Here is a 25,473-nt window from a genome sequence, read left to right on the forward strand (position 1 = left end):
GAGCGCCCCATTCAGCTGTCGGGGGCAGAGCGGTGCTCGTTTCTGCCCCCAGGGGAGCCCGGCCAGGCGGAGACCATTCACAGTCCGCCCGCCCGCGGGCCGGAGCCCCCTGCCCCGGGGGACGATGGCCGGGAGGTGGGACCCCCAGGACCGCGCTCCGCCTGTCCTACTACCGTCAACGCCAGGGTTTCCGTCCTAGGGGGACACCGGGCCCCCGCCGGGCCAGCGCGCAGGGCACAGCGGCCACCGCGGGCCTGTGTCCAAGGCTGGGGCGGTGCTGGGCGGTGGCCCATTGCCCCAGACCCCGTGTTACCCCCAGGGACCCGACGGCCCTTCCCGACTCCGCCTCCTTCCCTGACACGCTGGGTGTGCCGTGGCCGGTCCCCGGGAGGCTGGGAGCCCGGGCAGGACTCAGGGTGCCTGGAGATTGGCCAGGGGCACAGGCGAGCCTGAGGGAAGGAGAGCGGCCTGGGCTGGAGGGGCCACGGCGGGCCTGACGGCCGGTGCCTACGTGCCCGACCCTCTTGCAGGCTGCAGCGGGCCTCAGGGGACAGCCCCGGGGCCAGCAGGCAGAGCAGCCGACCATCGGCTTCCGCTCCTACTTAGGGGACACTGGTGTTTGAGCCCTGTGCTGAGGGCCATCAGGGTTTGTTTAACGCTGGTAGCGGGCTGCCGGTGACAGTCACGACTGAGGACCCATGGCTGTCCACCTCTGGTGCCCAGAAGATAGCAGCCGACTGGCCCCAGCTGTGCCCCGTGGCTTTGGAAGGGCTGGCGGGCGGGTCTGCCGGGACCACGCGGGCAGGCCGGACACCGGGGCACCCTCCCGGTCCTGCTGTCCCCGCGGGTCTCTCTCGGCTCCTGCGGCGTGGGGGAAGCCGGTCCCGCCCTGGGCTTCGGGCTTGTCTCCCTGCTCGAGCCCCCACTGGCCGGAGCTCCCATGCCCCTCCCCCCTGCCCCCAGGGTCCAGGTGGAGTTCTACGTCAACGAGAACACCTTCAAGGAGCGGCTCAAGCTGTTTTTCATCAAAAACCAGAGATCCAGTGAGTGGGGGCCTGCGGGGGGAGCGGGGGCACAGGCTGGTGGGTACGGGGGGCGGGGGGAGGCCCCTCGGCTTCAGGCCACCTACCCCCAGTGGGAGGGGGGACCCGGGACGTGCGGGGACCCTGCTCCCCTGCTGGACCCCGGGCTGGGCCGTGGCCGTCCAGGGCACCGGCACAGCCTCCTCCCAGGCGGGCCCAGCCCTCCTACCTGCACCCTGGAGGGTCCTCTGGCCACCTGCCACCCTTCGCCGCTCCCCCGCCTTCCCAGCAGGAGCTTGGCTCCCTGGGACCCCATCTGGGGTGCAGGATGGGGCACGGGCCCTAGTCCATCAGCGTGCTCCCCAGGCCCCCACCCTTCCGTCCCAAGGAGTGCGAGGCGTGGGGAGCGGTCGGCACCCCATCTGGAAGGCAGGACGGGGTGGAGGGTCTCCCCCCGCGGTGCGGAGCACCCCTCAGTCCTTGGGGGCAGCGCAGGGTGTCCCGGGTGCCCAGGAGCCCTGACCTGCATCCCCCGCCCGCAGGCCTGAGGATTCGGCTTTTCAACTTCTCCCTGAAGCTGCTTACCTGCCTGCTGTACATCGTCCGCGTCCTGCTGGATGACCCGGCCCTGGGGATCGGATGGTGGGCGACTGCGGGTCTGGGGGCAGCTTGCCGGGACAGAGGCCGGTGGGGTCAGTGGGGGGGGGGGTGTGTGCCCAGCCCCCGGGGACTCTTTCCTTCCCAGTGTCCGCCCCCGCAGAGCGGGCCCTGGATGCCACTCAGGGTCCTGCTGACGGACAGGCTTGGCTCGGGGAGAAAGGTGCCCAGGCCGCGCGCTGCGGCTGTGCGTGTCCAGCGGGGCGGGAGCGGCATTCCGCTGCCTTCAGCAGGGGAGGGGCGGGGTGCAAGCCGGGCAGGGCCACCCGCACCTCCTGGGTCCCCTCGCTGGCACAGAGCTCGCGCCGCCCGCCTCCTCCGGGTCTGACTTGACCGCGGTGGAGTCGGTCCCTCTTGCTGCCTGGCCTTCCTGCCACCGGTCCTGCCGGTCGCCCGTGCGGGAAGCACACTCTTCCCCTGGAGGCCGTTGCAGTCTCTTGTCCGTGCCCATGTCCGGCAGCCTCCGCGACGCCTCGGCACGACCCCTTCCCTCCCATGCTGGAGACCAGACTTCTCCCCTCCGCTGTCTCTGGGCTTCCGGTGCCCGGCTGTGTGGTTCTGGACAGTCCCGTCTGCCCCGTCTCTCCTCTCGTGCCCCCTCTGGGTGACTTCCTTAGCGCTGCATCCGGCCCTGGCTCAGTCCTTCTGCATCACGCTTTAATTTCGGAGACTTCCTTCTGGCTTTCCGCCTCTCCGGAGGTGATGTCTCTAACCCTGCCTTTCTTACGTGTTTCTCTTGGGCTCAGTCTCTGCTTCTCCCGAGCTCATGCTGGGTGGGTTTCTTCAAACGTCCAGCAGCTTGGGCTCTGCTCACACTAAGAGTGGGGCACTCAGAGGCTGAAGTCCCATCAGTCAGGACAGGCAAAGCCTGGTCACCACTGTCACCTGGGACAGGCTCAGTCCTCAGAGCGGATCCGTCCCGCCTCTTCCCTGAGGGCGAAGTGTGGCCGCTTGACTCCTGGGGCCGAAGGACAGTGCAATCTGCAGAGCAGCGGGGGGGGGGGGGGGGGGGGGGGGTCGTCCCCAAGCCAGACACCCTTTGACCCTCCCTTGGGGCCCCTCGTGTCTTCATCCCAGGTGGGCTGTGCAGACCCAGCCGCGGTGGTTTGAGAAGGAAGACTGGGGGTCCTAACTGACTCTCAAACCGCTTTCGTCCCACCTTCTCTCTCCAGAGGCTCCTGGGACATCTGGTTGCACATCCCTACAGGGACCAGGGCTAAGAGTCGTTGCCGGTCCCTAGCACGTGGATGGGCGGGTGGGAGGGCGAGTGGCCGGATGAGACTAGGGAGTGGCTGGGTAGAACGGATGGGCAGGTCGGTGGCTGGATGAGCTACGAATGGGGGGCCGGTGGCTGGGTGGGTAACGGGTTGATGGTTGGAGGACGGTGGTAGGTGGATGGGAGGACAGCCGGCCACTTCTGTGGGCAGCGGGTTTGCAATAATAGCCCCAGTAAGGCTCGGGGAAGCGGGTCAGTTGGAAGAAGAGTGGGAAGGAGCTGCCTGTCACGTTGGGGCTCCGTGACAGTGGGATCCTCTCGGTCCGTGACCCTGGCATTACAGCTGGGGCCGAACGAACAGGTCTGCCCCTACCACCTTCCCGGAGGCTGGGCATCCGGCGGGCTGAGAGAGGCTCGTTCTTGGGGTGACTTGGGGTGCACCTGGGAGTCGGCACCTCGGGGTGGGAGCCCAGCTCTCTCTCTCCCTGGCTCGAGAGCATCGTCCAACCTCGTCTGCGGCGGCTCCGGCCTCCGGGAGGCACCGATTGCCCCGGGGTCCGCTCTGACCTCGCACGGCCCTCCCCGGCAACCTGCCGTCAGACGGGGCGGGATCCCCAGCTCTCCCCCCCCCCCTCTGCCTTTCCCATCCCAGAGTGCTGTGGTCTCCCGCCCAGCCTGTCTGCCCCTCCCCACCTGGGACCCTGCCCGGCGGTGTGCAGGGTGGGGGCAGGCCGTAGGAGCGCAGACGCCTGTCTGAGATGCCGGGAGTTGGCCCTGGGTGGGGGAGTGGGTGCCCGCCCACCGGGCTCCTGAGCCCTCGGCAGCCATGGGCGGGGTCTCTTCCGGGGCCGGGCGGGGCCAGCTCTGTCTCTCCACAGCTGGGGCTGCCCGAAGCAGAACTACACCTTCAATGCCTCGTCCTCCGAGATCAATTGGTGAGTTCCCGGCCCGGCCCCTCCGGCCGGATGCCCGGCTTTGGCCCGTGCCGTGGGCATCGCTAGGCAGTCCCCGAAGAGCACCTGAAGCAGCGGACCCTTTCAGAATTACGGGTGTCGCCCCAAGTGGCTTGACTCGGCATCCCTCCAACTCCTGGCTCAGCCCTCAGACCGAGGGTGGGGAGGGGGCCCGCGGACTGACGGCGGGTGGGGAGGGGCCCGCAGGGAGGGCCCTCCAGTGGGTCACCGCTCCTGTCCGCACTTGCACCAAGGAGAGCGGTGCCCCCATCAAGCAGCGCAAGTGACCCCAGGATGACCGTGATGTCTGGCCCCGCATTTAGGACGCGTCCCCAGGGGCCCAGCCACCTCCTGCCTCACTCGGCTTGTCTGTACAGACGGCCCCGGTCCTTCCGTTACCCGAAGGAGCACCGGCGTTTGAACAGACCCTGCCCCCGCCCCCATTTGCTTCACCTCCCGGGAGCCCCCCACCCCCGGCTGGACCGGGGAGGAAGGGAGGCCCCGCGGCTCATCGCACTTGCCCAGGGAGCCTGTCCAGGGCGGGGAGGGGCCTCCCGAGCCTGCAGCCCTGCCCCACGTCCCGCAGCTTTGGGCCTGGCCTCACCCTGACCTCCCAAGAGGCCTCCTTTCCTGGGGGACCTCTCCCTCCCTTCATGTCCTTGTCCCCACGAGGGGGAAGGCAGGTGCCCTCCACCCGCCTGAGGAACGGCTCGGGTCAGGGGAGGCCTGGGGGTGGGGCTGGGGGACACCAGCCCGAGGCTCACCTCCCTCCCTCCCCAGGGCGCCCATCCTCTGGGTGGAAAGAAAGATGACTCTGTGGGCGATTCAGGTGAGTGGGGGGCATGGCTCCGGGTGGGCCCTGCTCTCCCCCCGTCCCACTCAGACTGCGCCCCTCCTAGGTCATCGTGGCCATAATAAGCTTCCTGGAGACGATGCTCCTCATTTACCTCAGCTACAAAGTGAGTCCCCCCCACCCCCGCCTGGCCTGACCCTCCCCTCTGACCCCCCAGCCCGTCCCCTGACCTCCTGGCTTGCCTTTCTCCCCCCCTCCCCGCCCCCCCACGGCCCCCAGGGCAACATCTGGGAGCAGATCTTCCGAGTCTCGTTCGTCCTGGAGATGATCAACACGCTGCCCTTCATCGTCACGGTGGGTGAGCGGCCGGCCGAGGAGGGGGACGCCCCGGCCCCGGCCCCCTGACCCGGCTCCTTCACAGATATTCTGGGCACCCCTGCGGAACCTGTTCATCCCCGTGTTTCTGAACTGTTGGCTGGCCAAGCACGCTCTGGAGAACATGATCGTGAGCTCCCGTCCCCCGGTGCCGCGTCCCCCCCGGGAAGTCCCCGGCCGGAGGGAGGAGGGGTGAACGTGCGCGCGGGGCGAGAGACCAGGCCCGCGTGACCCGGGCCCCTGGACGGACCCTCCGCTGAGCGTCAGGCCCACGTCCCTTTCCGGGGCTGTCCGTGGGGAGCCTGACGCGGAGGCGGGAGGGGGCGCGGGGCCGGGGGATGGGACCCGCTCACCCGCCTGCACCCGTGCCGCCGGAAGGGCCGGGCGCCGCCCCTGACAGCCCTTGTCCCGCAGAACGACTTCCACCGCGCCATCCTGCGGACCCAGTCGGCCATGTTCAACCAGGTCCTCATCCTGTTCTGCACCCTGCTGTGTTTGGTCTTCACGGGGTGAGTGTGCCCCCAGGAGCCCCGCCGCCCTCTCCCCCATCGGGCCGCAGCTCAGGAGGGCCCCGCGGTGGCAAGGGGCCCAAGGACGGGGGTGGGGGGGTGGGGGGGGTGGGGGGACGGCCCGGAGCCCACAGCCCCGGGTGGGCTCGGGTCCCGCTCCTCTGGGACCCAGGGAGACCTAGGTCTGGCTTCCGGGTCTGCACCTCGGAAGGCTGGGCACCGGCCCGAGCCCCGTGGGGACCCTTTGGCACAAGGTCCAGCTGAGAACGAGGTCTGGGAACGGCCAGGGTGAAGAGTGGGGGGGAGGGGGTGTCCCCTTTCGTGCCCGGCTCCCGCCGGGGGTCCTGGGGTACCGGCCCTGCCCGCTGCTGGTGAAGGCGGCCACCACGTCCCGTTGCCCCGGCAGGGATGTGGGGCGGGCACCAAGGCCGGGGAAGGAGCGAGGAGGAGCCACGTGCTTCCTGCCTCCCCTCCCGCACGCCTGCCCGCACCACGCAGACCTCAGCAGAGGGGGACAGGCAGCCACGGGGTCCAAAGCTCAGCCTGCTTTCCTCCCGGCAGCCAGTGTGTCCTCCCATCCCCCTGGGGGAGGGTCTCCCCACGCTGTGTGCCATGGGCCCCCTAGGCCCTGCCGTCAGCAGCTCCGGGCGTGGGGCGAGGACTTGGGGTCGCAGGTGCGGGAAGCGGGGCCGTCGGGCTCTGTGCCCCGTAGGGGGCTGTCCGGCCTCCTGCCCGACCCCCTGGGTGAGGATGAGGCTCCAGGCGGGGCGCAGGCCCACCCCGCCGACCCCCAGGCCCACGCTCCACCAGTGTGGGTCCACATCCGCTCAGGGCATGTTGCCCAGGGGCCTCGAAACAGCCACGGGTTGGAAAGGGAATATCCAGGGGGAGATCCGAGGGGCTGGGCTGTGCCCACTCTGGCAGACCGGGATGGGAAGTCCCCGGAGCCGTCGCCCGCCCCAGGTGTCCCAGGCCCCTCCCACAGCCCAGCGATGCCCGGACTTCCAGGACCTGCGGCATCCAGCACCTGGAGCGCGCAGGGGACAACCTGTCCCTCCTCACGGCTTTCTACTTCTGCATCGTCACCTTCTCCACCGTGGGCTACGGTGACGTGACGCCCAAGATCTGGCCGTCCCAGCTGCTGGTGGTCATCATGATCTGTGTGGCCCTCGTGGTGCTCCCGCTGCAGGTGAGCCCCCAGCCCCCACACAGGCCGCCTCCGCCCAGCCCGGAAGCGGGCAGAGCCGGAGGCCCGAGACCCGAGGCCTCACGGCAGGGCGAGGAGCCAGGGGTGGCGTTCTCGCCAGGGAACCACAGGCCGCTGGTGCCACGCCTGCCCCCTCGGCCGCTCCTCCGGGGCCGGGGACAGATGCTCAGGACCCCGGATGCCCCCTGGTTATTCGGGAAGAGACGGAGCGCCCGTTCCCTCCCCGCGTGCTTCCCTTTAAGCCCGCTCGCTAGTTAGCACCGTGGGAGAAGCGTGGAGATGGCCACACGCCCGCTAAGCCTCCCTCCCAGGAGGCAGCAGCGGGGTCCCTGACGGTGCCACAGACTGGGCCTTGGAACGACAGAAATGTGCTCTCTCCCGGTCCGGAGCCTGAGTCCGAGGCGTCCGCGGGGCCAGCCCATCCTGGAGGCCCCGGGGGCGGCCCCCTGCACCCTCCCAGCTTCCGGGGCTGCTGGCCCTGGGCCCCCCTGGCTTTTGGCTGCGTCCCTCCCGTCTGTGCCCCGTCTTCACGTGCCTTCTCCCCGTGGGTCCCTCCGTGTCCTCTTTTGAGGACACCGGACAGTGGACAAGGGCCCACCCTGATCCTGTCTGACCTTGTCTCAACTAAGCACATCTGCAAAGACCGTTTCCAGATGAGGTCCCAGTGGGAGGTTCCGAGGGGACAGAGTCTCAGGGACGCAATGGGATCGGCTACGGTGAGGCCACGGAGCCCCCACCTCAGCTGGGGGGCACGTCGCCGGGCCTCCTTACAGATGCCCAGGCCCAGAGCCCGTAGCACAGCTGTGGTTGGTGAGGTTGGAGCCGAGCGCCTGTGTCAGAGTCCCCGTCCTGCGCAGGGGGCCCCCCCACCCCGGGCCCGGCGCCTCCAGCTGCGGAGCCAGGCCTGTGCTTCAGGGTCACGGGGCCTGGTCGCCGCAACCTAGCAGGTGCTCCCTAAATGCGGTGAGCTGCTGGCACGTGGCCCGGCACAGGCGAGCACCAGACGGGGTCCTCTGCTCTGTTAAATACACGAATGGCCTCGATGCTGGGGTGGAAACGGCCGGGGACCCTCAGGGTCTGGCCGTCACCTGCACCTGAGTCAGGCTGCAGGGGGCGCCCCGGGCAGGCCAGCACCCCGGGGGCTCCGCGGGGATCCCGTCCCGTCGCCGTGACGCTTTTATCTGTCCTTTTCCTAATTTAAAAGGACTCCCGACGCTCCAGGCAAACATCCGGGAAGCGTGGGCTGGGCGGGTGGCATCCCCAGACCTGCGCTCAGCCCTGACACGGGCTCGTAACCACTCGTCCTGAAGGTACCCTTTCCATGTGCCCGCTTCCGGCTCCGGCTGCCACTTCCCCAGGGCGCCCTCGCGTTTCTCTGAGAGGGAGCTCGTCGTCAGCTCCGTGTCCGGGGTGCGGACTTCGGCACCGGATAACAGTCGCTCGGCCTCCTGGGCCGGGCGCCGGGGTGTCCGTTTCGCCCCCGCGTGGCCCCCCCCACGTGGCCCGGGGCGCTGGCGGCCGGGGGAGGTCCACGTGTGTGCCCCCGGGCCCCCTGAGCCCCAGGCGCCCCGCTGTCCCCCGCTGTCCCCCGCAGTTCGAGGAGCTGGTGTACCTGTGGATGGAGCGGCAGAAGTCGGGGGGCAACTACAGCCGCCACCGGGCCCGGACGGAGAAGCACGTGATTCTGTGCGTCAGCTCCCTCAAGATCGACCTGCTCATGGACTTCCTGAACGAGTTCTACGCGCACCCCCGGCTCCAGGTGAGCCCCCCCGGGTGCCGTGCGCCTCGGCTCCCCCCGTCGGCCCCCGCGTCACACAGGCCGGCACGGGCAGGTCGGGGGGTGCCGAGCGGCGGCAGAGGTGAGTCCGCACGGGGACTGACGCGGCCCGGCCTGCAGGACTATTACGTGGTCATCCTGTGCCCGACCGAGATGGACATCCAGGTCCGCAGGGTCCTGCAGATCCCCCTGTGGTCCCAGCGGGTCATCTACCTCCAGGGCTCCGCCCTCAAGGACCAGGACCTCATGCGAGCCAAGTGAGCGCCGACGGGGGGTGAGGGTGTGGCGCTGAGGGTGGGAGGGCACGGATGCCGCCGTGGGGCGTCAGGGCGGGCAGCGGCCCCGGCCCCCTGCCCGCCACTCACCCGGCCAGACGGGCCCCTTGCTGACCTCACCTCGGGCACCTGGCCACACCCACCTCACCTGTCAGTCTCCCCCCCCCCCACCCCCACCCCACCCCCGCCCCGGGGATGCTCTCAGGTTCCAGCGTGGCTCCACGTGGAGCTGGGGTGGGAAGACGGGCTGGGGGCCAGTTTTCTTTGAAAGACAAGCTGACTGAGTTAAGGAGCCGATGTCCTTACGTGGAACTTTCTAGAATGTGCCGGCGCGCACCCCGGGAAACCCCCCCCCCCCACCGCCACCACATTGTCATTCCAGAAGCCTCTCCTCCTCCTTTGTGATGGAATGTGGGTGGTAGCCCGAGGGGAAGCAGGAGTGCCCACCTCCCGAGCCCTGGGCCCCACTATCTCACCTATAAAATTTCAGAAGGGAATCCAGCATGGAGGCGGCAGTGGCCAGGGGCCCGGCCTGTGGCCCGGGACCCAGCTGCAGGCCGAGGGGCTGGGAGAGGCAGAGGACAAGCCGGGGCGGGTGGGGTGCAGGGTGGAGGGGGGGTGAGGGTGCAGGCCTCCCCACCCTGGGGGGACCGAGCTGCAGCCAGAGGCTCTCCAGGTGAGAGGGGGACCAGAACAGGTCAGCCGGGTGCCCAGACCGTGGGAGGGACAGGCCAGCAGGTGGGCACGTCGTCACCAGCGACCGCCCCAGCCCCGCCCTGGCGTGACGGGGTCACCGCGGCTGGTCAGTGCCCCGACACCGGCTCGGAAGCACAGAGTGAGGTGGGGTCTCGACGGGGCCCCCCCCCTTCCAGCTTGCGCCCTGAGCCCCCGACGGCCGAGATGGGAGCGTGGACGGGTCCGGGCAGCGCTCAGACCCGGTGCTTTGCAGGATGGACAACGGGGAGGCCTGTTTCATCCTCAGTAGCCGCAACGAGGTGGATCGCACAGCAGCGGTGAGCGCTGCAGGGGGTCCCCCTTCCCCCCCCCCCCCGCCAGAGACACCCCCTCCCCCCCGGCCAGAGACCCCCCTCCCCCCCCGCCAGAGACCCCCCTCCCCCCCCGCCAGAGACCCTCCCCTCCCCCCCGCCAGAGACCCTCCCCTCCCCCCGCCAGAGACCCTCCCCTCCCCCCCGCCAGAGACCCCCCTCCCCCCCGCCAGAGACCCCCCTCCCCCCCCGCCAGAGACCCTCCCCTCCCCCCCGCCAGAGACCCCCCTCCCCCCCGCCGCCAGAGACCCTCCCCTCCCCCGCCCGCCAGAGACCCCCCTCCCCCCGCGAGACCCCCCTCCCCCCCTGCCAGAGACCCTCCCCTCCCCCCCGCCAGAGACCCTCCCCTCCCCCCCCGCCAGAGACCCCTCCCCCCCGCCAGAGACCCCCCTCCCCCCCGCCAGAGACCCCCCTCCCCCCCGCCAGAGACCCTCCCCTCCCCCCGCCCATCAGCACTGACCCCCCCCCCGCCAGAGACCCTCCCCTCCCCCCGCCCGTCAGCACTGACCCCCCCCGCCAGAGACCCTCCCCTCCTCCTGCCCGTCAGCACTGACCCCGCACACCCCCCCCCCCCGCCAGAGACCCTTCCCTCCTCCCGCCCGTCAGCACTGACCCCGCCCCCCCCGCCAGAGACCCTCCCCTCCTCCCGCCCGTCAGCACTGACCCCCCCCCCCCCCCCCGCCGCCAGAGACCCTCCTCTCCTCCCGCCCGTCAGCACTGACCCCGCACCCCCCCCCCCCTCCCCGCCCCAGGACCACCAGACCATCCTGCGCGCCTGGGCCGTGAAGGACTTCGCACCCAACTGCCCCCTCTACGTCCAGATCCTCAAGCCCGAGAACAAGTTTCACGTCAAATTTGCAGGTACGTTGGGGGCCGCGGGTGTGCACCCAGCTGAGTGTGCACCTTGAGGGCCGGGGCCGTAAGCGGGGGCTGGAGCGTGCGGAGGCGTGGCAGGAGGCACAGCTGAGTGTCCTCGCCCCGGCGTGGGGGGCAGTGGAGCCCATGTAAGTCTAGCCGTTTGAGGGGACAGTCCTGCACCCGGGGCCCGGGATCAGCGTGGGCAGGAGCCCAGGGCTGGTGCATCTGATAAGCATCTCTGGGGCGTGCTCCAGCCAGGGGTGCCAGGGGGCAGGTGGGCGGGCCCCCGAGCTGGGCTCCGGAGCACAGGTGAGCGGGTGCCACCAGCCCCGGAGTTCTCACCACGCTGGGAGTCGAGCACGGAGGTGCTGGGGCAGACGAGGTCGGGGAGGCGGGAGCTCCAGGGGGGGCGCTGGGCGGTGGGCCGCCTGCTGTGGGCCCAGTGGGGCCTGGGCGGTGACCCGGCCCCTCCTGCCGCAGACCACGTGGTGTGTGAGGAAGAGTGTAAGTACGCCATGCTGGCCCTCAACTGCATCTGTCCGGCCACGTCCACACTCATCACCCTGCTGGTGCACACGTCCCGCGGCCAGTGAGTGCTGGGGAAGGGGAGACGCGGGAGGGGCGCCCAGGGAGGGTCAGAGCAGCCAAGAGGGGGGGGCCGGAGTGGGGAGCCACCAGGGGTCTGCTGGGAGTTGCAGGCAGGGACCAGGGTGGGGGTGCCCAGAGAGCCCTGGGTCGAGGGCACAGTGACAAGGGCAGGTGGGGCTTGGTTTGGGGGAGAAAGTACATTTGGTTCCCCACCGCTGGGCCGGGGGGGTGGGGGGCGGGCAGCATCGGGGGCCGGGGGCCGCCCGGGGACAGAAGCCAGGCTGGGGGCCCCCAGGGCGGGTCCTCCCTGGAGGCTCGGCCATGCGGGGGGCGGGGGGGAGGGGGTCAGGGGTCAAAGCGGTGACTCCGGCTGCCCGCCCCAGGGAAGGCCAGGAGTCCCCAGAGCAGTGGCAGCGAATGTACGGACGGTGCTCGGGCAACGAGGTATACCACGTGTGCATGGCGGAGAGCAAGTTCTTCCGGGAGTACGAGGGCAAGAGCTTCACCTACGCCGCCTTCCACGCGCACAAGAAGTACGGCCGGGCAGGCGGGCGGGCGGGGGGCCCTGGGCCGGGGACCGTCCCCCTGGGCTCTCCTCTCTGAGGCCGCTGGGGGCGCGGGCGCTGCCCCCTCCAGCCGCCCGCGCCCCCACCCAGGTACGGCGTGTGCCTCATCGGGCTGAAGCGCGAGGACAAGAGCATCCTGCTCAACCCGGGGCCCCGGCACACGCTGGCCGCCTCCGACACCTGCTTCTACATCAACATCACCAAGGAGGAGAACTCGGCCTTCATCTTCAAGCAGGAGGAGAAGCAGAAGAAGAAGGGCTTCTCGGGGCAGGGCCTGTACGAAGGGTCCGGCCGCCTGCCCGTGCACAGCATCGTCGCCTCCATGGGTGAGGCCGGGCGTGGGCGGGCGGGCTCGCTCGCGCGCGGGGCCCGACCGACTCCGGGCCCGGGGCCCCCGGGAGCCTCTGTCCGCCTCTGAGCCGGGAACCAGCCGCCCCCAGGAGGGCCTGGGGAGGGGCCCGCCGGCCAAGCTCAGCCGCTCTGTTCCAGGGACCGTGGCCATGGACCTCCAGAACACGGAGTGCCGGCCGGCGCAGGGCGGCGGGGGCGGCAAGCTGACGCTGCCCGCGGAGAACGGCTCGGGCAGCCGGCGGCCCAGCATCGCGCCCGTCCTGGAGCTGGCCGACAGCTCGGCCCTGCTGCCCTGCGAGCTGCTGAGTGACCCATCGGAGGACGAGATGACGCCATCGGAGGACGAGGGGCTGTCCGTCGCGGAGTGAGTGCCGTGCACCCGCACAGCCGCTCTCGACGGGAGGGGGAGGGGGAATGGGCGTGGCCTGTGGAAGTCGCGGGTAGGGACCCCCCCCCCCCCCCCCCCCCCGGGTGCGGCACCGGCCAGGCCTGGACGCCCCTGGCCCTTCCTGAGCCCTCCGCCTGCCCTGGGTTGGGGCCCAGGTCTTCCCGCTGCCCCAGCGTGTCCTCGGGGCTCCTCAGCCATTTGGCCTCGGGGCGGCGCGCTGACTGTTGCCATGGCCGGGTGCCTGCGCTCCTGCAGCGAGCCTGTGACCACAGAGGGAGCAGACGCGCCCTGGGGAGGGACCGGCTCTGAGATCCAGGGGAGTGCCCAGGGCTGCTGGACACTGGGGGGCAGGGGTGGGGCTGGCCTCTGAGGCCCTCCCTCCCCGGCACTGCTGGGGGCCGGCCCGGGCCGGCCGTGGCCGGGTGGCCGCCCCCGGGTTGGTGTGAGCCGGGCGCTGCTGGGGAGACTGGTCCAGCGCTGCGCAGCCAGCGGAGAGGGGCCGGGGGCCGGCGTCTGCCCGCTCGCTCGCTAGGGTGCTGGGGGCTTCGGGGAGGGAGGACCGGCCATCAGAGCCCCTCAGGGCTTTACCCGTGGTTTCGGGGCCTGGTGTAACTCGTACGTGTGTCCGTGTGCGTGTTGAGCGGCTCCTGGCCTCGGACCCCAGGGAAAGGACCGTGCCCTGTCACAGCTATCCTCCCACACGCAGGCCAGGGGCACGGACGGGTCCGCGGGGTTTGGCGCCTCCATGTGGCCGCCTGGGACGAGGCCCTGCTGTGCTCCGGGCCCCCGGCAGAGGGCTGGGAGGTCCCGTGGGGGGCGGGCTCAGGACCACCTCTTGCGGGTGGCCGGTGGCCGGGGGGGGGCATGCTGAGGGCTCCTGTCCTCCCCCAGGTACGTGAAGGGCTACCCCCCCAACTCGCCCTACATCGGCAGCTCGCCCACCCTGTGCCACCTTCTGCCTGTGAAGGCCCCTTTCTGCTGCCTGCGGCTGGACAAGGTGGGTCACCTCCCGCCACACTGTGTGACGTAATCACAAACCTACGGAAAAACTGCCAATGCAAGAGGGGACTCCTGGCCCTTTGCCCAGACTCCCCGTGTCTTGCCCTCGGTAAACGTGCTTCCGCTTTGGAGGAGTGATTTTCCCCGCCACCTGAGGGCAGGTGGAGCCCCCTTTCCACACCCCTGCGTGTCCCCGAGGGCGGGTGGAACCCCCTCCCCACACCTGTGTGTCCCCAAGGGTGGGTGGAGCCCCACTGCCACACCCCTGTGTCTCCAAGGGGGTGGAGCCTCCTCCCCTCACCCCTGTGTGTCCCCAAGGGGGTGGAGCCCCCTCCCCTCACCCCTGTGTGTCCCCGAGGGCGGGTGGAGCCCCATCCCCTCACCCCTGCGTGTCCCCGAGGGCGGGTGGAACCCCCTCCCCACACCTGTGTGTCCCCGAGGGCGGGTGGAGCCCCCTCGCCACACCCCTGTGTCCCCAAGGGGGGTGGAGCCCCCTCCCCTCACCCCTGTGTGTCCCCGAGGGCAGGTGGAGACCCCTCCCCACCAAGGGCAGGTGGGGCCCCCTCACCACACCTGTGTGTCCCCGAGGGCGGGTGGAGCCCCCTCGCCACACCCCTGTGTCCCCAAGGGGGGTGGAGCCCCCTCCCCTCACCCCTGTGTGTCCCCGAGGGCAGGTGGAGACCCCTCCCCACCAAGGGCAGGTGGAACCCCCTCCCCACACCTGTGTGTCCCCGAGGGCGGGTGGAGCCCCCTCGCCACACCCCTGTGTCCCCAAGGGGGGTGGAGCCCCCTCCCCTCACCCCTGTGTGTCCCCGAGGGCGGGTGGAGCCCCCTCCCCTCACCCCTGTGTGTCCCCGAGGGCAGGTGGAGACCCCTCCCCACCAAGGGCAGGTGGGGCCCCCTCACCACACCCCTGCGTGTTCCCTGAGGGCAGGGGGATCCCTCAGGTAATCTCAGCTCCCTCTCCCTACACTACACACACTCCTGCACACACATACCCCCGTGCACGCACACTACACGTATGTGCACACTCACACACGTACGCGCACACAGCACAGATCTCGTTTCTGCTAAGGGGCGGGTCCCCACAACACCTCCCTCCCTTCCCTGACGTGACCGCCGCCCTCCCTGGCTCCAGCTCGCACTCTGCCGAGGGGACAGTCTCACGGCAGCCGCGTGGGGCAGACGGGCTTGACGGGCCGTGACAGGATGGGGCCGGTGGCTGTGGGCCATCCGGTGAGGGGGTCCCCGGGGGAGCCCGGCGTCACCGCAACGGCCCCTGTGTGCAGATGCGGGGTCAAGGGGTGGCGGGGCTAGGGGGCTCCCACACTTGCCGCCAACCGCAGGCCCCGTGGTCTGCTCACCCATGGGGGGGGCAGCCGAAGAGAAGCCCCCAGGCCACGGTCCTCCATCCTGAGGACCCTCCCCGTGTCCCCGCAGCTGGCCCTCTGGTTCCGGGTGAACCGGTGCTCACGGGCACGGTGACCGGGGGGGCCGGCGGCTCTATCTGCGGGGCTAACGCTGGGCCCGCCCCCGCCCCCCCCCTCCCCCCCCGCCCCGCAGGGCTGCAAGCACAACAGCTATGAGGACGCCAAGGCCTACGGCTTCAAGAACAAGCTGATCATCGTCTCTGCGGAGACGGCGGGCAACGGGCTGTACAACTTCATCGTGCCGCTGCGCGCCTACTACCGGTCGCGCAAGGAGCTCAACCCCATCGTGCTGCTGCTGGACAACAAGTGGGGCCCGGCCCGCTCCCGCCCCCCCCCCACCCGCAGATGCCCCGCTCCTCCCCTGCCCCGTCCCCAGGCCCTCCAGTCCTTGGTGGCACCTGACCTCCCTCCCTCGTGGAGTCCCCGGGAGGCCTCGCCCCGGCCCCGGCCCCTGTGCCCGCAGAGCTCGGGGTCTGACCTGGGCGGGTCCCGCCCTCGGCCCGCGGTTTCCCCTTGGGTGAAATAAAGAGCAGCCCCGTTGTCTGATGTGCTGCGGCCCTGGGGGACCCCCAGGCAGGGCACGGGGGGCACACGGCCCAGCAGGACGGCAGCCCCAGGACCTGCCCCCCCCCCCCCCACCAACAGGCCCGACCACCACTTCCTGGAGGCCATATGCTGCTTCCCCATGGTCTACTACATGGAGGGCTCCGTGGACAAGTAAGGCGCCGCCTCCCTGCGGAGCCCAGAGCCCGAGGGGTGGGGGTGGGGGGCGCCCATTTCTTAGCAGAAGCCCCTCCCCCTCCCTCCTCCAGAGTCTCCTCCTACCCGGTGGTGGGGGGCCCAGGCGGTTGAAGACCACCGCCCGTGGAGGGGGAAGGAGGGCACCCGAAGGGAGCTCCCGGGATCCCCGACCTGGCCCTGAGGGACCCCCCCCCCCCACGTGGCCTCTCCCCACCTCCCCCTGCAGCCTGGACAGCCTGCTGCAGTGCGGCATCATCTACGCGGACAACCTGGTGGTGGTGGACAAGGAGAGCACCATGAGCGCGGAGGAGGACTACATGGCCGACGCCAAGACCATCGTCAACGTGCAGACCATGTTCCGGTGAGGGGCAGGGGCTCACACCCCGGGCGGGTGCGGCGGCGCCGAGCCGGGTCCCGAGCCAGCCCCCCAGCCGTCGGGGAGCCCGTCCCGTGGCTGCCTCTGTGACCGGGGGACCCCTCCCTGAGCCCCCTCCTCCCCCCAGGCTCTTCCCCAGCCTAAGCATCACCACGGAGCTCACCCACCCTTCCAACATGCGGTTCATGCAGTTCCGCGCGAAGGACAGCTACTCTCTGGCTCTTTCCAAGTTGGAGAAGGTAACGGGCCCCGACCTGACCCGCCGCCCCCCCCCCCCGCCCCCCGCTCGACCTGCTGTCAGGGTCCGGAGCCCAGAGAGAGGGGGTGAGGGGCCTCGAGCCTCCTGACCGTGTCGTCGGGAGCCTTCAGGGTCATCGGCCAGAAGCGGACAGTCGTACCTCTGCAGGCAGGGTCCGGGGCTGGGGCCGAGGCTGCCCGTCGTGTCCGTAAATACCGACACGGGGGGCGCAGACTGCCCGTTTCCTGCGCCCCCGACGCTGTGCTCAAACCGGAAACGTGGCCGGTCTCGGAGAGGGGAGGACCCCGTCTCGGGTCACACAGCACGGCGGTGGCCAGCGCACTCCGCCTTTCGCTCCTCGGGGCTCCAGGAAGGGCGTCAGCCGGCGTCGGCGTGACGCTCTGGGCCCAGGGACCAGCCACCGGGGACGCGGGCCCTGGCTAGGGCACAGGCGGCTCGGCCCGGGTGCTGTGGCCCCCGCCCCGGCCGCTGGAGGCACCACTGTAGGCTGAGGGCACCACACAGGCAAGACCAGGGAGCCCGGGGACGGCACCGCCGTGGACGAGGCCAGGAGCAGTGGGCCCTCCCTGCGGGCCCGGAGCCGCCGTCCACACCAGACAAGGGAGGAGCTTCCCCCCGAACCCACGCGGATCGTGGACCGCGAGGCCAACCCACGTGTCAGAGGGGCGAGCGCGAGGCGGGCAGGAGGAGGCGGCAGCGGAGGTCCTGCCCGGGCCCTCCCTGGACCGCGCCCTGCCCGGCGCCCGGGGCCGCTCGGAGCCCTCGCAGCGGCCTGTGGGCCGAGTCTCCATCCCCCGGAACGACCGGAAGGCGGACGCTGGTCTCAGCAGGCCCAGCGTGCCGGGAATCCGTGTCCAAAGGCTGGGGCGGCCTTCCCAGCTCCGGGAATGGCAGTCTGACCGAGCACGGCCGGGGTGACTGACCGGCACGGGATCGGGCTCCGGCAGACGTGCACCCGGCGCCCCTGCCCCCCCTCTCCTCCCGTGGTGACCCCAGCAGCCGACCCTCCTTGCTGTGCGGCGTGGCCTCCGGGGGCAGGGCCGGCCTGCCCAGCCCAGGATGGCGAGCCCGTCGCGTGGCTCCGCGGTCCGGGCCTGGAGTGAGCACGCCCGGGCGTGTGACCCTGGGAGGTGCCTTGAAAAGCGGATCCGCTGTTCCTGGCCAATGTGGCCTGAGGTCCCGCGGCACTGGCAGAGCTCTGGGACCCCACCCACCCCCCACCCGCCCTCAGAGACGGCGGAGCCCACGCCCCCCGCCCGCCCCCACGAGCGCCGGGCCTGGAGGCCACGGAGGCCTCGTCTGGACTCCAGGCACGCAGGCTCCTGACGGCTCAGACAGACGGTCCGGCGGCGACGTCCCCCCACAGGAGCAGCCGAGCATTCCCTTGAAGTGCTGACGGCGACTTACTTTTACGAAAGTGGGCGTGTCTTCCGCTTCAAGGACGGTTGAAGGTGTTTATAAAGGGGACCCAGGCGGGCACCTGACGGGCGGCTGCCTCTCCGAGTCCCGTTAAAGGCGCCGTAGCGCCGTGCCTCCCCTGCGCCCTCCGCGCTCTCCGAGGCTCACCGGTGCAACTCGGGGTGAAGGGACATGACGTCTGTAACGGCCGCTCACCCTTGTGACGCGCCCCGAGAGCCCGAACGCAGACGCGGCTCACTCCACCGGACAGGGCGCCACTGCCAGAACCGGCTTCCTGGCGGCCCGCACCCGACGCCCTCGCCCTCTGGGTCCCTTGCCTGCCTTCTGCCTTCGAAGCAAGTCTGTCCCCGTGGGAAGGAGGGGGTCCTCTCCGGCCGTCGGTCGCGGACGGAGCTCGGCCGCCGGGGATAATGGCCCCGAACGCGCCCACATCCTACCTGCCAGGGCCTGGCCAGGGTGCAGGGGAGACCGAGGGGCCTTCTAGACGGGAGATGGTCCCGTGTGGGCCGAGTGGGCCTAGGGTCCTCACCGGGGACCTTACGGGAGGGAGGGGCGGGTCAGGGGTTGGCGGACGCGCTGCTGGCTGTGGGGGCGAAGGGAGGAGCGCAAGCTGAGGGAGGCGGTCAGCTTCTAGAGACGAGACGGGCCTCGCAGCCACAGGAAAGTCCCCGCGGACGCCACAGAGAACGGGAGGCAGGCGTCTCCGTGGTTTCCGCGTGTGGAGCCCACGCTCCACCGGCCCGTCCGACTTCACTTAAAACCACCAGCTCGGTGACAAAGTGACTCACATTAGTTGGAACTCTGGGCAGCGAGACCCAAGCGACACCCGCATCCCTGCTCCCGGGCTCTGGCCTCGAGTGCGCCGGCGGGGAGGGGGGACGCGTAGCTGGCGCGGAGGCCTGAGGTCGGCCGTCCGCTGCGGCACGCGCGGCTGCGCTCGCGTGCGCCCGGCCACCTGCCCTGCGCCCCTGAGTGCCCCTTTCCTGCAGAGGGAACGGGAAAACGGCTCCAACCTGGCCTTCATGTTCCGCCTGCCCTTCGCCGCGGGCCGTGTCTTCAGCATCAGCATGTTGGACACGCTGCTGTATCAGGTCAGCGGGGCCGGGAGGCAGGGAGGCCCCGGGACGCCCGGCCGGGAGCCTTCTCTCCACCTCCCGCCAGCGTCCCCGTCCCGGGCGTCCCTCCCTGGGTCCCGTCCGAGTCCTCTCCTCCCGGAAGGGCGCCGCCCTGGGCTCCGCTCCGGGCAGCCTCTGGGCTTCTAATCCCTTTTGACCAGCTGGACCACGGCGGCCAGGAGGGGCTTCCCCGCGGGAGGCTGAGGGCGCCCGGCGGCCCCCGGGGTGCCCGGCCTCACTGCGGCCTCCCTGTCCGGCCAGTCCTTCGTGAAGGACTACATGATCTCCATCACCAGGCTGCTGCTGGGCCTCGACACCACGCCAGGCTCCGGCTACCTCTGCGCCGTGCGTCACGGGCTGGGCGGGCGGGCGCGCCATTCTTGGGGGCCCCCGGCGGGCTCCCCGCTCAGACCACCGCTCGCTCTAGATGAAAATCACGGAGGAGGACCTGTGGATCCGCACGTACGGCCGCCTCTTCCAGAAGCTGTGCTCCTCCAGCGCCGAGATCCCCATCGGCATCTACAGGACCGAGTGCCACGTCTTCTCCAGCTCGGAGGTTCGGGGCCGGGGGTGCTCCCGATGCGGGGGGCTCCCACACAGCAGCCCCCGGGCTGTGGATGCGTGCCCCTCCCACGTTCAATTCTGGGGATCCGGGCCTCTGCTGTCAGGCCCTTCCGGGGTCCAGGGCACGCGGCCCTGCGCGTGGTCGGGTGGCGGTGGCCCCCGAGTGGGGCAGGGGAGGCCGTAGAAGGAGGGCGGCCTGGCGTGCTGGTCCCAGCCCACAGGGGGCTCAGGCAGTGCTGGGGCAGGGGGCAGGGGCAGAAGCGCCCACGGGCACCCAGGCTGCCCCCCGTTTCCTTTGCAGCCACATGACCTCAGAGCCCAGGTGAGTGGCCCCTCAGACTTCACGTCAAGGCGTGCTGACGTGTGCACCGTCCCGCCTGAACCCCCCCCCCTCCACCGCCCCGAGTCCGGAGGGGCACAGGGCCCTGGGCTCTGGGCAAGGGCACGGTCAGGGAGTGAGTCCCCGGGATGCGTGGGCCATGGCACAGCTCAGGGCGCATGGGATCACCCCTCCCTTACACGAGGGGAAACTGAGGCCCGGGGTGGGAAGCCCAGGCTCCTCCAGCCCCGTGTGCCATCTCCGTGTCCTGCTGTGGCCCCTTCCCTGACGGTCTGGCCCAACCTCCACACCCCCAGCCCCTTCCCGGGTGCCGCCCGCGCCCCGCACCCCTCCGGCGTCCCTGCTCTCCCCCGCCCTCCAAGATGGGGGAGACGGAGGTACAAGAGGGATAGCGCAGGGCCCGGTGGGGAGCCACGGACACAAGGGCCCGGAGAGCTCGAGGGCGTTGCCCTCTTCCACCTGGCAAACTCGGGCAGACCCGGAGGCTGGCGGTCTGGGGGTTCAGGAGGAGGGCCTGGGCCCTGGGGTCCCCCGGCGCGGGGCGGGGAAGGGGGGGCGCACCTCCCCGTCCCCGTCCCGGCCCTCACCCTCCTGCCTCGGCCAGTCCCAGATCTCGGTGAGTGTGGAGGACGGCCCGGACACGCAGGACGCGCGGGGGCCCTGGGGCGCGCGGGCGGGAGGCGGCGGCGGCGGCACCCACGGCCGGCACTCGGTCGGCGGGGACCCCGCGGAGCACCCCCTGCTGCGGCGCAAGAGCCTGCCCTGGGCCCGGAGGCTGAGCCGCAAGGGCCCCAAGCCCGCGGGGAAGGCGGCGGCCGCCGAGTGGGCCAGCCAGCAGCGGCTCAGCCTGTACCGGCGCTCCGAGCGGCAGGAGCTCTCCGAGCTGGTCAAGAACCGCATGAAGCACCTGGGACTGCCCACCACCGGCTACGGTAAGGGCCCGGCCACCCACCCGCCACCGGGCCCGGGGCAGCACGGGGTGGACCGCGGGGCCCGTCGGAGGAGCCCCTCTGGCGCGAGGAGGGCGCCCCCTTGCGGCTCTGGGGCCTCGGGGCGGGGGGGGGGGGGGGGGGGGGGGGGAGGGGCACCCCCCAGGGGTAAACAAGGGACCGGAGCGGACGGCCCCGGCACGCAGGACCGGAAGCGGTGGGGCGGGGCGGGGCTCCCCAACGCCAAGGGCAGGGTCCTCGCTGGCCGGCGGACCAGCGCCTCCGGGATCAGACACACGGGGGTGCGCTGTGCTCTCGTGGAGAACGGGGGGACCCCGGGCCGCCCCTCCGGCGCCTTCCCAGCAGCCAGAACGTAGGGGGTGCGTCAGGGGGCAGCTGGACGGATGGCCCGGTGCCGGGACGCCCTCCGTCGACCACAGCGGACGCCACAACCGCCTGCCCGCCCCGCTGGCAACGCCGCCCCAGGCGTTAAGTCTTTGCCGGCAGCCCTCTTCTCTCTGGAGCTTCTCTTGGGGAAAAGCTCACGACCTTGACCACGGGCGGGCCCGGAGGAGAGCAGACCTTGCTCACCCTCTCTCTGGAGCGGCTGCCTGGCGGTGGGGCTGAGGGGGCGCCACTCCCGCCGCTGCCTGTCTGCGCCCACGGCCTGCGCCCGTTCTGCCCTGGGGACTCTGCGCCCCAGCGGGCGCCCGCTCTCCCCACCCTGCTTCGTGCCATGTTGCCTGGGACGGGACCCTAGAGCCCCCTCCAAGAGGGATCAGAGGCCAGAGTCTGGCAACCCCCGCCAGCCCCACCAGCCCCGTCCCCGCTACACCGAACCTGCACCAGTCACCCTCGTCTCTCCCGGGGTCCCTGCCTGGTCGGGTGCTGCCACCCCTTTTCCGGGGCCCTGATGCCAAGGCTCCGGGCAGGGCACTCCGTGTGCGTCGGGCCCCAAGGCCAGTACCCACACTCGCAGATTCCAGCCCGCTGACTCCCAGAGCCTGGCAGAGAAGGGACCCACCTCGCTTCCCGGGCGGCGGGCTGGCCGGTGCCCGTGTGGACCCCCCCCCCCTCCACCAGGTGCTGCTGCCTGCCCTCCCCCGCTGTGCGGCCGCTGCCCGCTGCTTGCTGACCTTTCTCTCTCTCTGTTTCTGTCTGTCCCTCTTCCTGTGTGTTCCGTAGAGGATGTAGCAAATTTAACAGCCAGTGATGTCATGAATCGGGTAAACCTGGGATATTTGCAAGGTAATTCTGCTCCGGCTGCCGCACCAGGGGGCAGCCTAGTGTCCGCCCCAGCCAGGCAGGTGGACAGGACAGGAGATAGGACAGGGTCCCTGCAGGCGGGGGCTCACGTGCTCCCAGAGCAGCCCGTGGCGGGGACCTTGACAGCCCCCTCCTCCTCTGTCTGCGGAGGACGGACTGACCCCAGGAAGGCTCGTGGTTTGCGTGGCCCCTGGCAGTCACTGAGCAGCCCTTGAGCTCCCCCCTACTGACCGCCAGTTCAGTGAGGTCTGCTGTCCACGTCTGTCCTCGCACACTGGTGGCTGCCGGCCCTCAGCTGGCCCCAGATGCCCCGCGGCCCTGAGCCCACCCTGCTCGAGGGAAGCATCTGGACAGACAGTTCCAAGCCTGGGTCCCACCTCCAAACGTGGCGGGGCCTGCTGAGCCCCGGGCCAGCGGCTGGGCCGCCCCGGGCCAGGTGGACAGGTGACGCCCACACCCCAGCAGGGGCTTCAGGAGGGAGCTCCCTTTCCAGTTGGGACAAAGCCTGTGCATGCTCCATTTCTCATCCAGGGGCTCTGGTTTCCTCCAAGAGGTCACCCCGCAGCCCCCAGATCAGCCCTGGGACCCCAACAGAAGTCAGAGCAGAGTCTGGGCCACTGGCCCCGCTGCCAGAACCCCTTCCCTCCCCGGGGGCTCCGCGCAGCCCTAGGGAAGCCTCAGAGCCCGTGTGCCCAGGCGCCTTGGGGTGGCCCCTCCATACAGGGCTCACCCCGGAGGGGACACACCCAGGCCCAGGAGAGAAAACCTCGTGGTTCACAGCCCCGTCGGGGGCTGGCCCAGCTGGGCCCGTGCTGGCGAGTCACTGGCATCTCCTGGTTTCCCGCCCTTTTCCCGAACCTGACACCTGTGATGGTGGTCACGGAGGGCCCATGGGGTCGGCAGGGATCCCAGTCCAGCAGCTTCCACGAACGGTGCCCGGCTGCAGTCTTGCTTCCCCCCGAGGCTCCCAGGCAGGGGTGGGCTCACCTGCAGGGTCCCCAGAACTTGGTGGTGTTTACAGAGGCCCCTGCGTGTGGTCGCTGAGAGGTGCCCGCGGCAGGACGTACGTAACACCGGAGGAGAGGGAACCACGTTAGCCGGGGCTGCAGGGTGGTCCCCGCCCCCAGGGAGGGCACCATCACTAACTGCCGGTATAAGTGTATGCCTCACCCCTGCTCACCGCCTGCCCTGGAGGGTGGGTGCAGGCTCGGTGAGGTGCGGACCTCAGGGGACAGGGCCAGGAGTCACAGGCCCAGGTTGGGGACGGGAGTGGAAGGACCTGGCCTGCAGGGCTGGGGGGAATGGGGTGCGAGGATGGGGTAGAGAAGGTGACTCTGCCTTTGCTCATTTGCCAGAAGAGCCACCGTCAGCCACCACCCCCCCCACCTCCCCAGCACGGTGGTCACGGTGGAACTGACCTGTCCTGTCCTGGGGAAACCAGGGTCAGCGACTGACCACCCCCCAGCCCCTGGCACTGAAGCTGGAGCCGCACCCCTGCCCACCCCCCCACCCCCGCTCAGCCTGCACCCCCCCCCCCCCCCCCCCGCCGAAGCACAACACCAGGCCTGGCTCGGGCCAGTCCCAGGCTCTGCTAATTGCATCCACCCAGGGGGGGCAGCAGGGGCCCAGGCCGGGTGGGGAGGGCCCCACGGGCCCCCCATCAAGAGAAGACGGGCGCCCGGCTCTGGCTGCTCGGCCACCGAGGGGTGGAACCAGCCGGCTGCCCGGCCCCCATGCCGACCTCTCCCCTTACCGTGTCCCGACCCGGTGTGCCTCGGCACGGCCAGCCTGCTGGCGCCCGGGGTTCGGAGGGTCTCCCCCGCACCGCCTCGCCTCCCCTGCACGCCCCGTGAGGCCCACTGGGGAGGGAGGCGCCTGCCGGGCCGGGGCCGCGAGGTGCACCGACCGAGCCTCGCTGCTCGCGGCTGGCAGCTCCCACCAGAGGGCCCCCGACACGGGCGTGGTCACCAGGCAGAGCAACTCGCTCTCCAGCGGTGGGAGGGACAGGCTGGGCAGGCTGTCCCGTTCCGGGGTGGACACGGCTGGCTGTGCATGTCCATTGGCCCCCCCAGTCCCAGCCTGGGGCCCCGCCCGCCCCCCCACAAAGCTGCCGCGCTCGACCTCTGGCTGCAGGGGTCAGACTCCGCTCCGCTCAGAACTTCTGGGTCCAGGGCGGAGACGCGGCCCCCCCGCCCCAGCTAAGGGGCCCCCCTTAACGCCTGCTCTGGGTTGGGAGGTGCCTTTAGACCTCACCACAGGGCTAAACGGAGGCCAAGAACCATTCGTTTCCCCGTCCGGGGACACGGGGCCTCTGCCAGGACGTGCCCGCCCCCAGCCCTGCATGCGGCCAGGCGCCATCTGTGGCGGGACCGCTGTTTCTCCAGAGCCCACTCTCCCCACCGCGGGCTGCGTCCCCACGGCCACGCGTGAGCCGGAGACCGGGCCGTCCCTGCGCCCCCGGGGCCCCGCGGGCTGACGCGGCAGGAGCAGGTTGTGGGGAAAAGGACGCGCGTCCAAAGCGCAGAACTGAGCCGGGCGTGTGGGCGGCCTGCCTGGCGCGGGGGGGGGGGGGGGGGGGGGGGCGGGGTCAGGCGTCAAGGCGCGTGCGCGTTCGTGCAGGGGGCCCGCAGGTGTGCTCCGTGCCTCTGCTCAGGGCCGCCACCTCCGTGACCGGCCCCGCGCGGGTCGCCGCCGGCCCCTCGCGGCTGACCCCGGCAGCAAGCCTGGACGGGCCGGGAAGACTCCGTGGCCGGGCCCGGCGGAGCGGACCGGGGCGGTGGCCGGCGGTGACCCGCACGGGGCCTGTGTCTTTGCAGACCAGATGAACGACCAGCAGAACACGCTGTCCTACGTGCTCATCAACCCCCCGCCCGACACCCGGCTGGAGCCCAACGACATCGTGTAGGTCCCGCGTCCCCCCACGGGCGCCCGGCGGGGGGCGGGGGCAGAGGCCGGCACCCAGGGCTCTCCCCCTCCCCGGCAGGTATCTCATCCGCTCCGACCCCCTGGCCCACGTGGCCAGCAGCCCCCAGAGCCGGGAGAGCAGCGTCGGCAACAAGCTGGCCTCGTGGCACCCGGAGACGCGGGACGAGACGCAGCTCTGAGCCGGCCCGCGCCCCGTCCCCACGTCGGCATGCCTCCCGCTGCATGGAGCGCGGGGCCCCTGCCACGCCGGCCCGGCCCTCGAGGAGTCCTCCCACGGCCGTGAGGACGGACCGTGCCTCCGCGTGCCGGGAGGAGCTTGGCGGCGAGGCCTTTTTTTAACCTGTTTTTACAGACCCATCCGATCCGTGTCCCCACCTGTACCGCAACTCGTGACGGGGCCCGGCTGCGTGGGGAGGGGTCCCGCCGCCCTGGCCGCGCCGCGGGCTGAGGCCCGGGGTGCGTGGGGAGGGGAAGAAGCTGAGCCCGACACTCGCGCACACTCACTCGCGCACACGGCTCACGCGGGAGC

General features: G+C 71.1%; 1 protein-coding gene across 10 annotated transcripts in view; it reads left to right on the top strand.

Annotated features, from left to right (window-relative positions):
- The window catches only part of KCNT1 (potassium sodium-activated channel subfamily T member 1), a 50,242-nt gene extending 24,994 nt beyond the window's left edge, over positions 1–25,248 (top strand). For 4 of the 10 annotated variants that reach the window (XM_058693531.1, XM_058693527.1, XM_058693523.1 and 1 more), the window contains 30 exons: positions 964–1,043; positions 1,565–1,664; positions 3,774–3,830; positions 4,629–4,677; positions 4,748–4,807; positions 4,921–4,995; positions 5,063–5,146; positions 5,431–5,525; positions 6,534–6,714; positions 8,327–8,491; positions 8,630–8,766; positions 9,734–9,797; positions 10,583–10,691; positions 11,169–11,277; positions 11,660–11,809; positions 11,933–12,168; positions 12,332–12,557; positions 13,473–13,578; positions 15,144–15,316; positions 15,656–15,727; positions 15,978–16,112; positions 16,255–16,366; positions 18,795–18,896; positions 19,182–19,265; positions 19,348–19,476; positions 19,786–19,806; positions 20,429–20,756; positions 21,939–22,001; positions 24,836–24,920; positions 25,003–25,248. In XM_058693531.1, coding sequence (XP_058549514.1) covers positions 964–1,043; positions 1,565–1,664; positions 3,774–3,830; positions 4,629–4,677; positions 4,748–4,807; positions 4,921–4,995; positions 5,063–5,146; positions 5,431–5,525; positions 6,534–6,714; positions 8,327–8,491; positions 8,630–8,766; positions 9,734–9,797; positions 10,583–10,691; positions 11,169–11,277; positions 11,660–11,809; positions 11,933–12,168; positions 12,332–12,557; positions 13,473–13,578; positions 15,144–15,316; positions 15,656–15,727; positions 15,978–16,112; positions 16,255–16,366; positions 18,795–18,896; positions 19,182–19,265; positions 19,348–19,476; positions 19,786–19,806; positions 20,429–20,756; positions 21,939–22,001; positions 24,836–24,920; positions 25,003–25,123 — 3,508 coding nt within the window. In that variant the 3' untranslated portion in view covers positions 25,124–25,248. Of the gene's footprint in view, positions 1–963; positions 1,044–1,564; positions 1,665–3,773; positions 3,831–4,628; positions 4,678–4,747; positions 4,808–4,920; positions 4,996–5,062; positions 5,147–5,430; positions 5,526–6,488; positions 6,715–8,326; positions 8,492–8,629; positions 8,767–9,733; positions 9,798–10,582; positions 10,692–11,168; positions 11,278–11,659; positions 11,810–11,932; positions 12,169–12,331; positions 12,558–13,472; positions 13,579–15,143; positions 15,317–15,655; positions 15,728–15,977; positions 16,113–16,254; positions 16,367–18,794; positions 18,897–19,181; positions 19,266–19,347; positions 19,477–19,785; positions 19,901–20,428; positions 20,757–21,938; positions 22,002–24,835; positions 24,921–25,002 lie in introns of those variants that run through there. The other 6 variants (XM_058693530.1, XM_058693526.1, XM_058693522.1 and 3 more) reach the window with 5 other exon arrangements.
- The last annotated feature ends 225 nt before the right edge of the window (positions 25,249–25,473 follow it).

The sequence above is a fragment of the Neofelis nebulosa genome, chromosome 12 (assembly GCF_028018385.1).
Source record: "Neofelis nebulosa isolate mNeoNeb1 chromosome 12, mNeoNeb1.pri, whole genome shotgun sequence".
NCBI classification, from domain to species: Eukaryota; Metazoa; Chordata; class Mammalia; order Carnivora; family Felidae; genus Neofelis; species Neofelis nebulosa.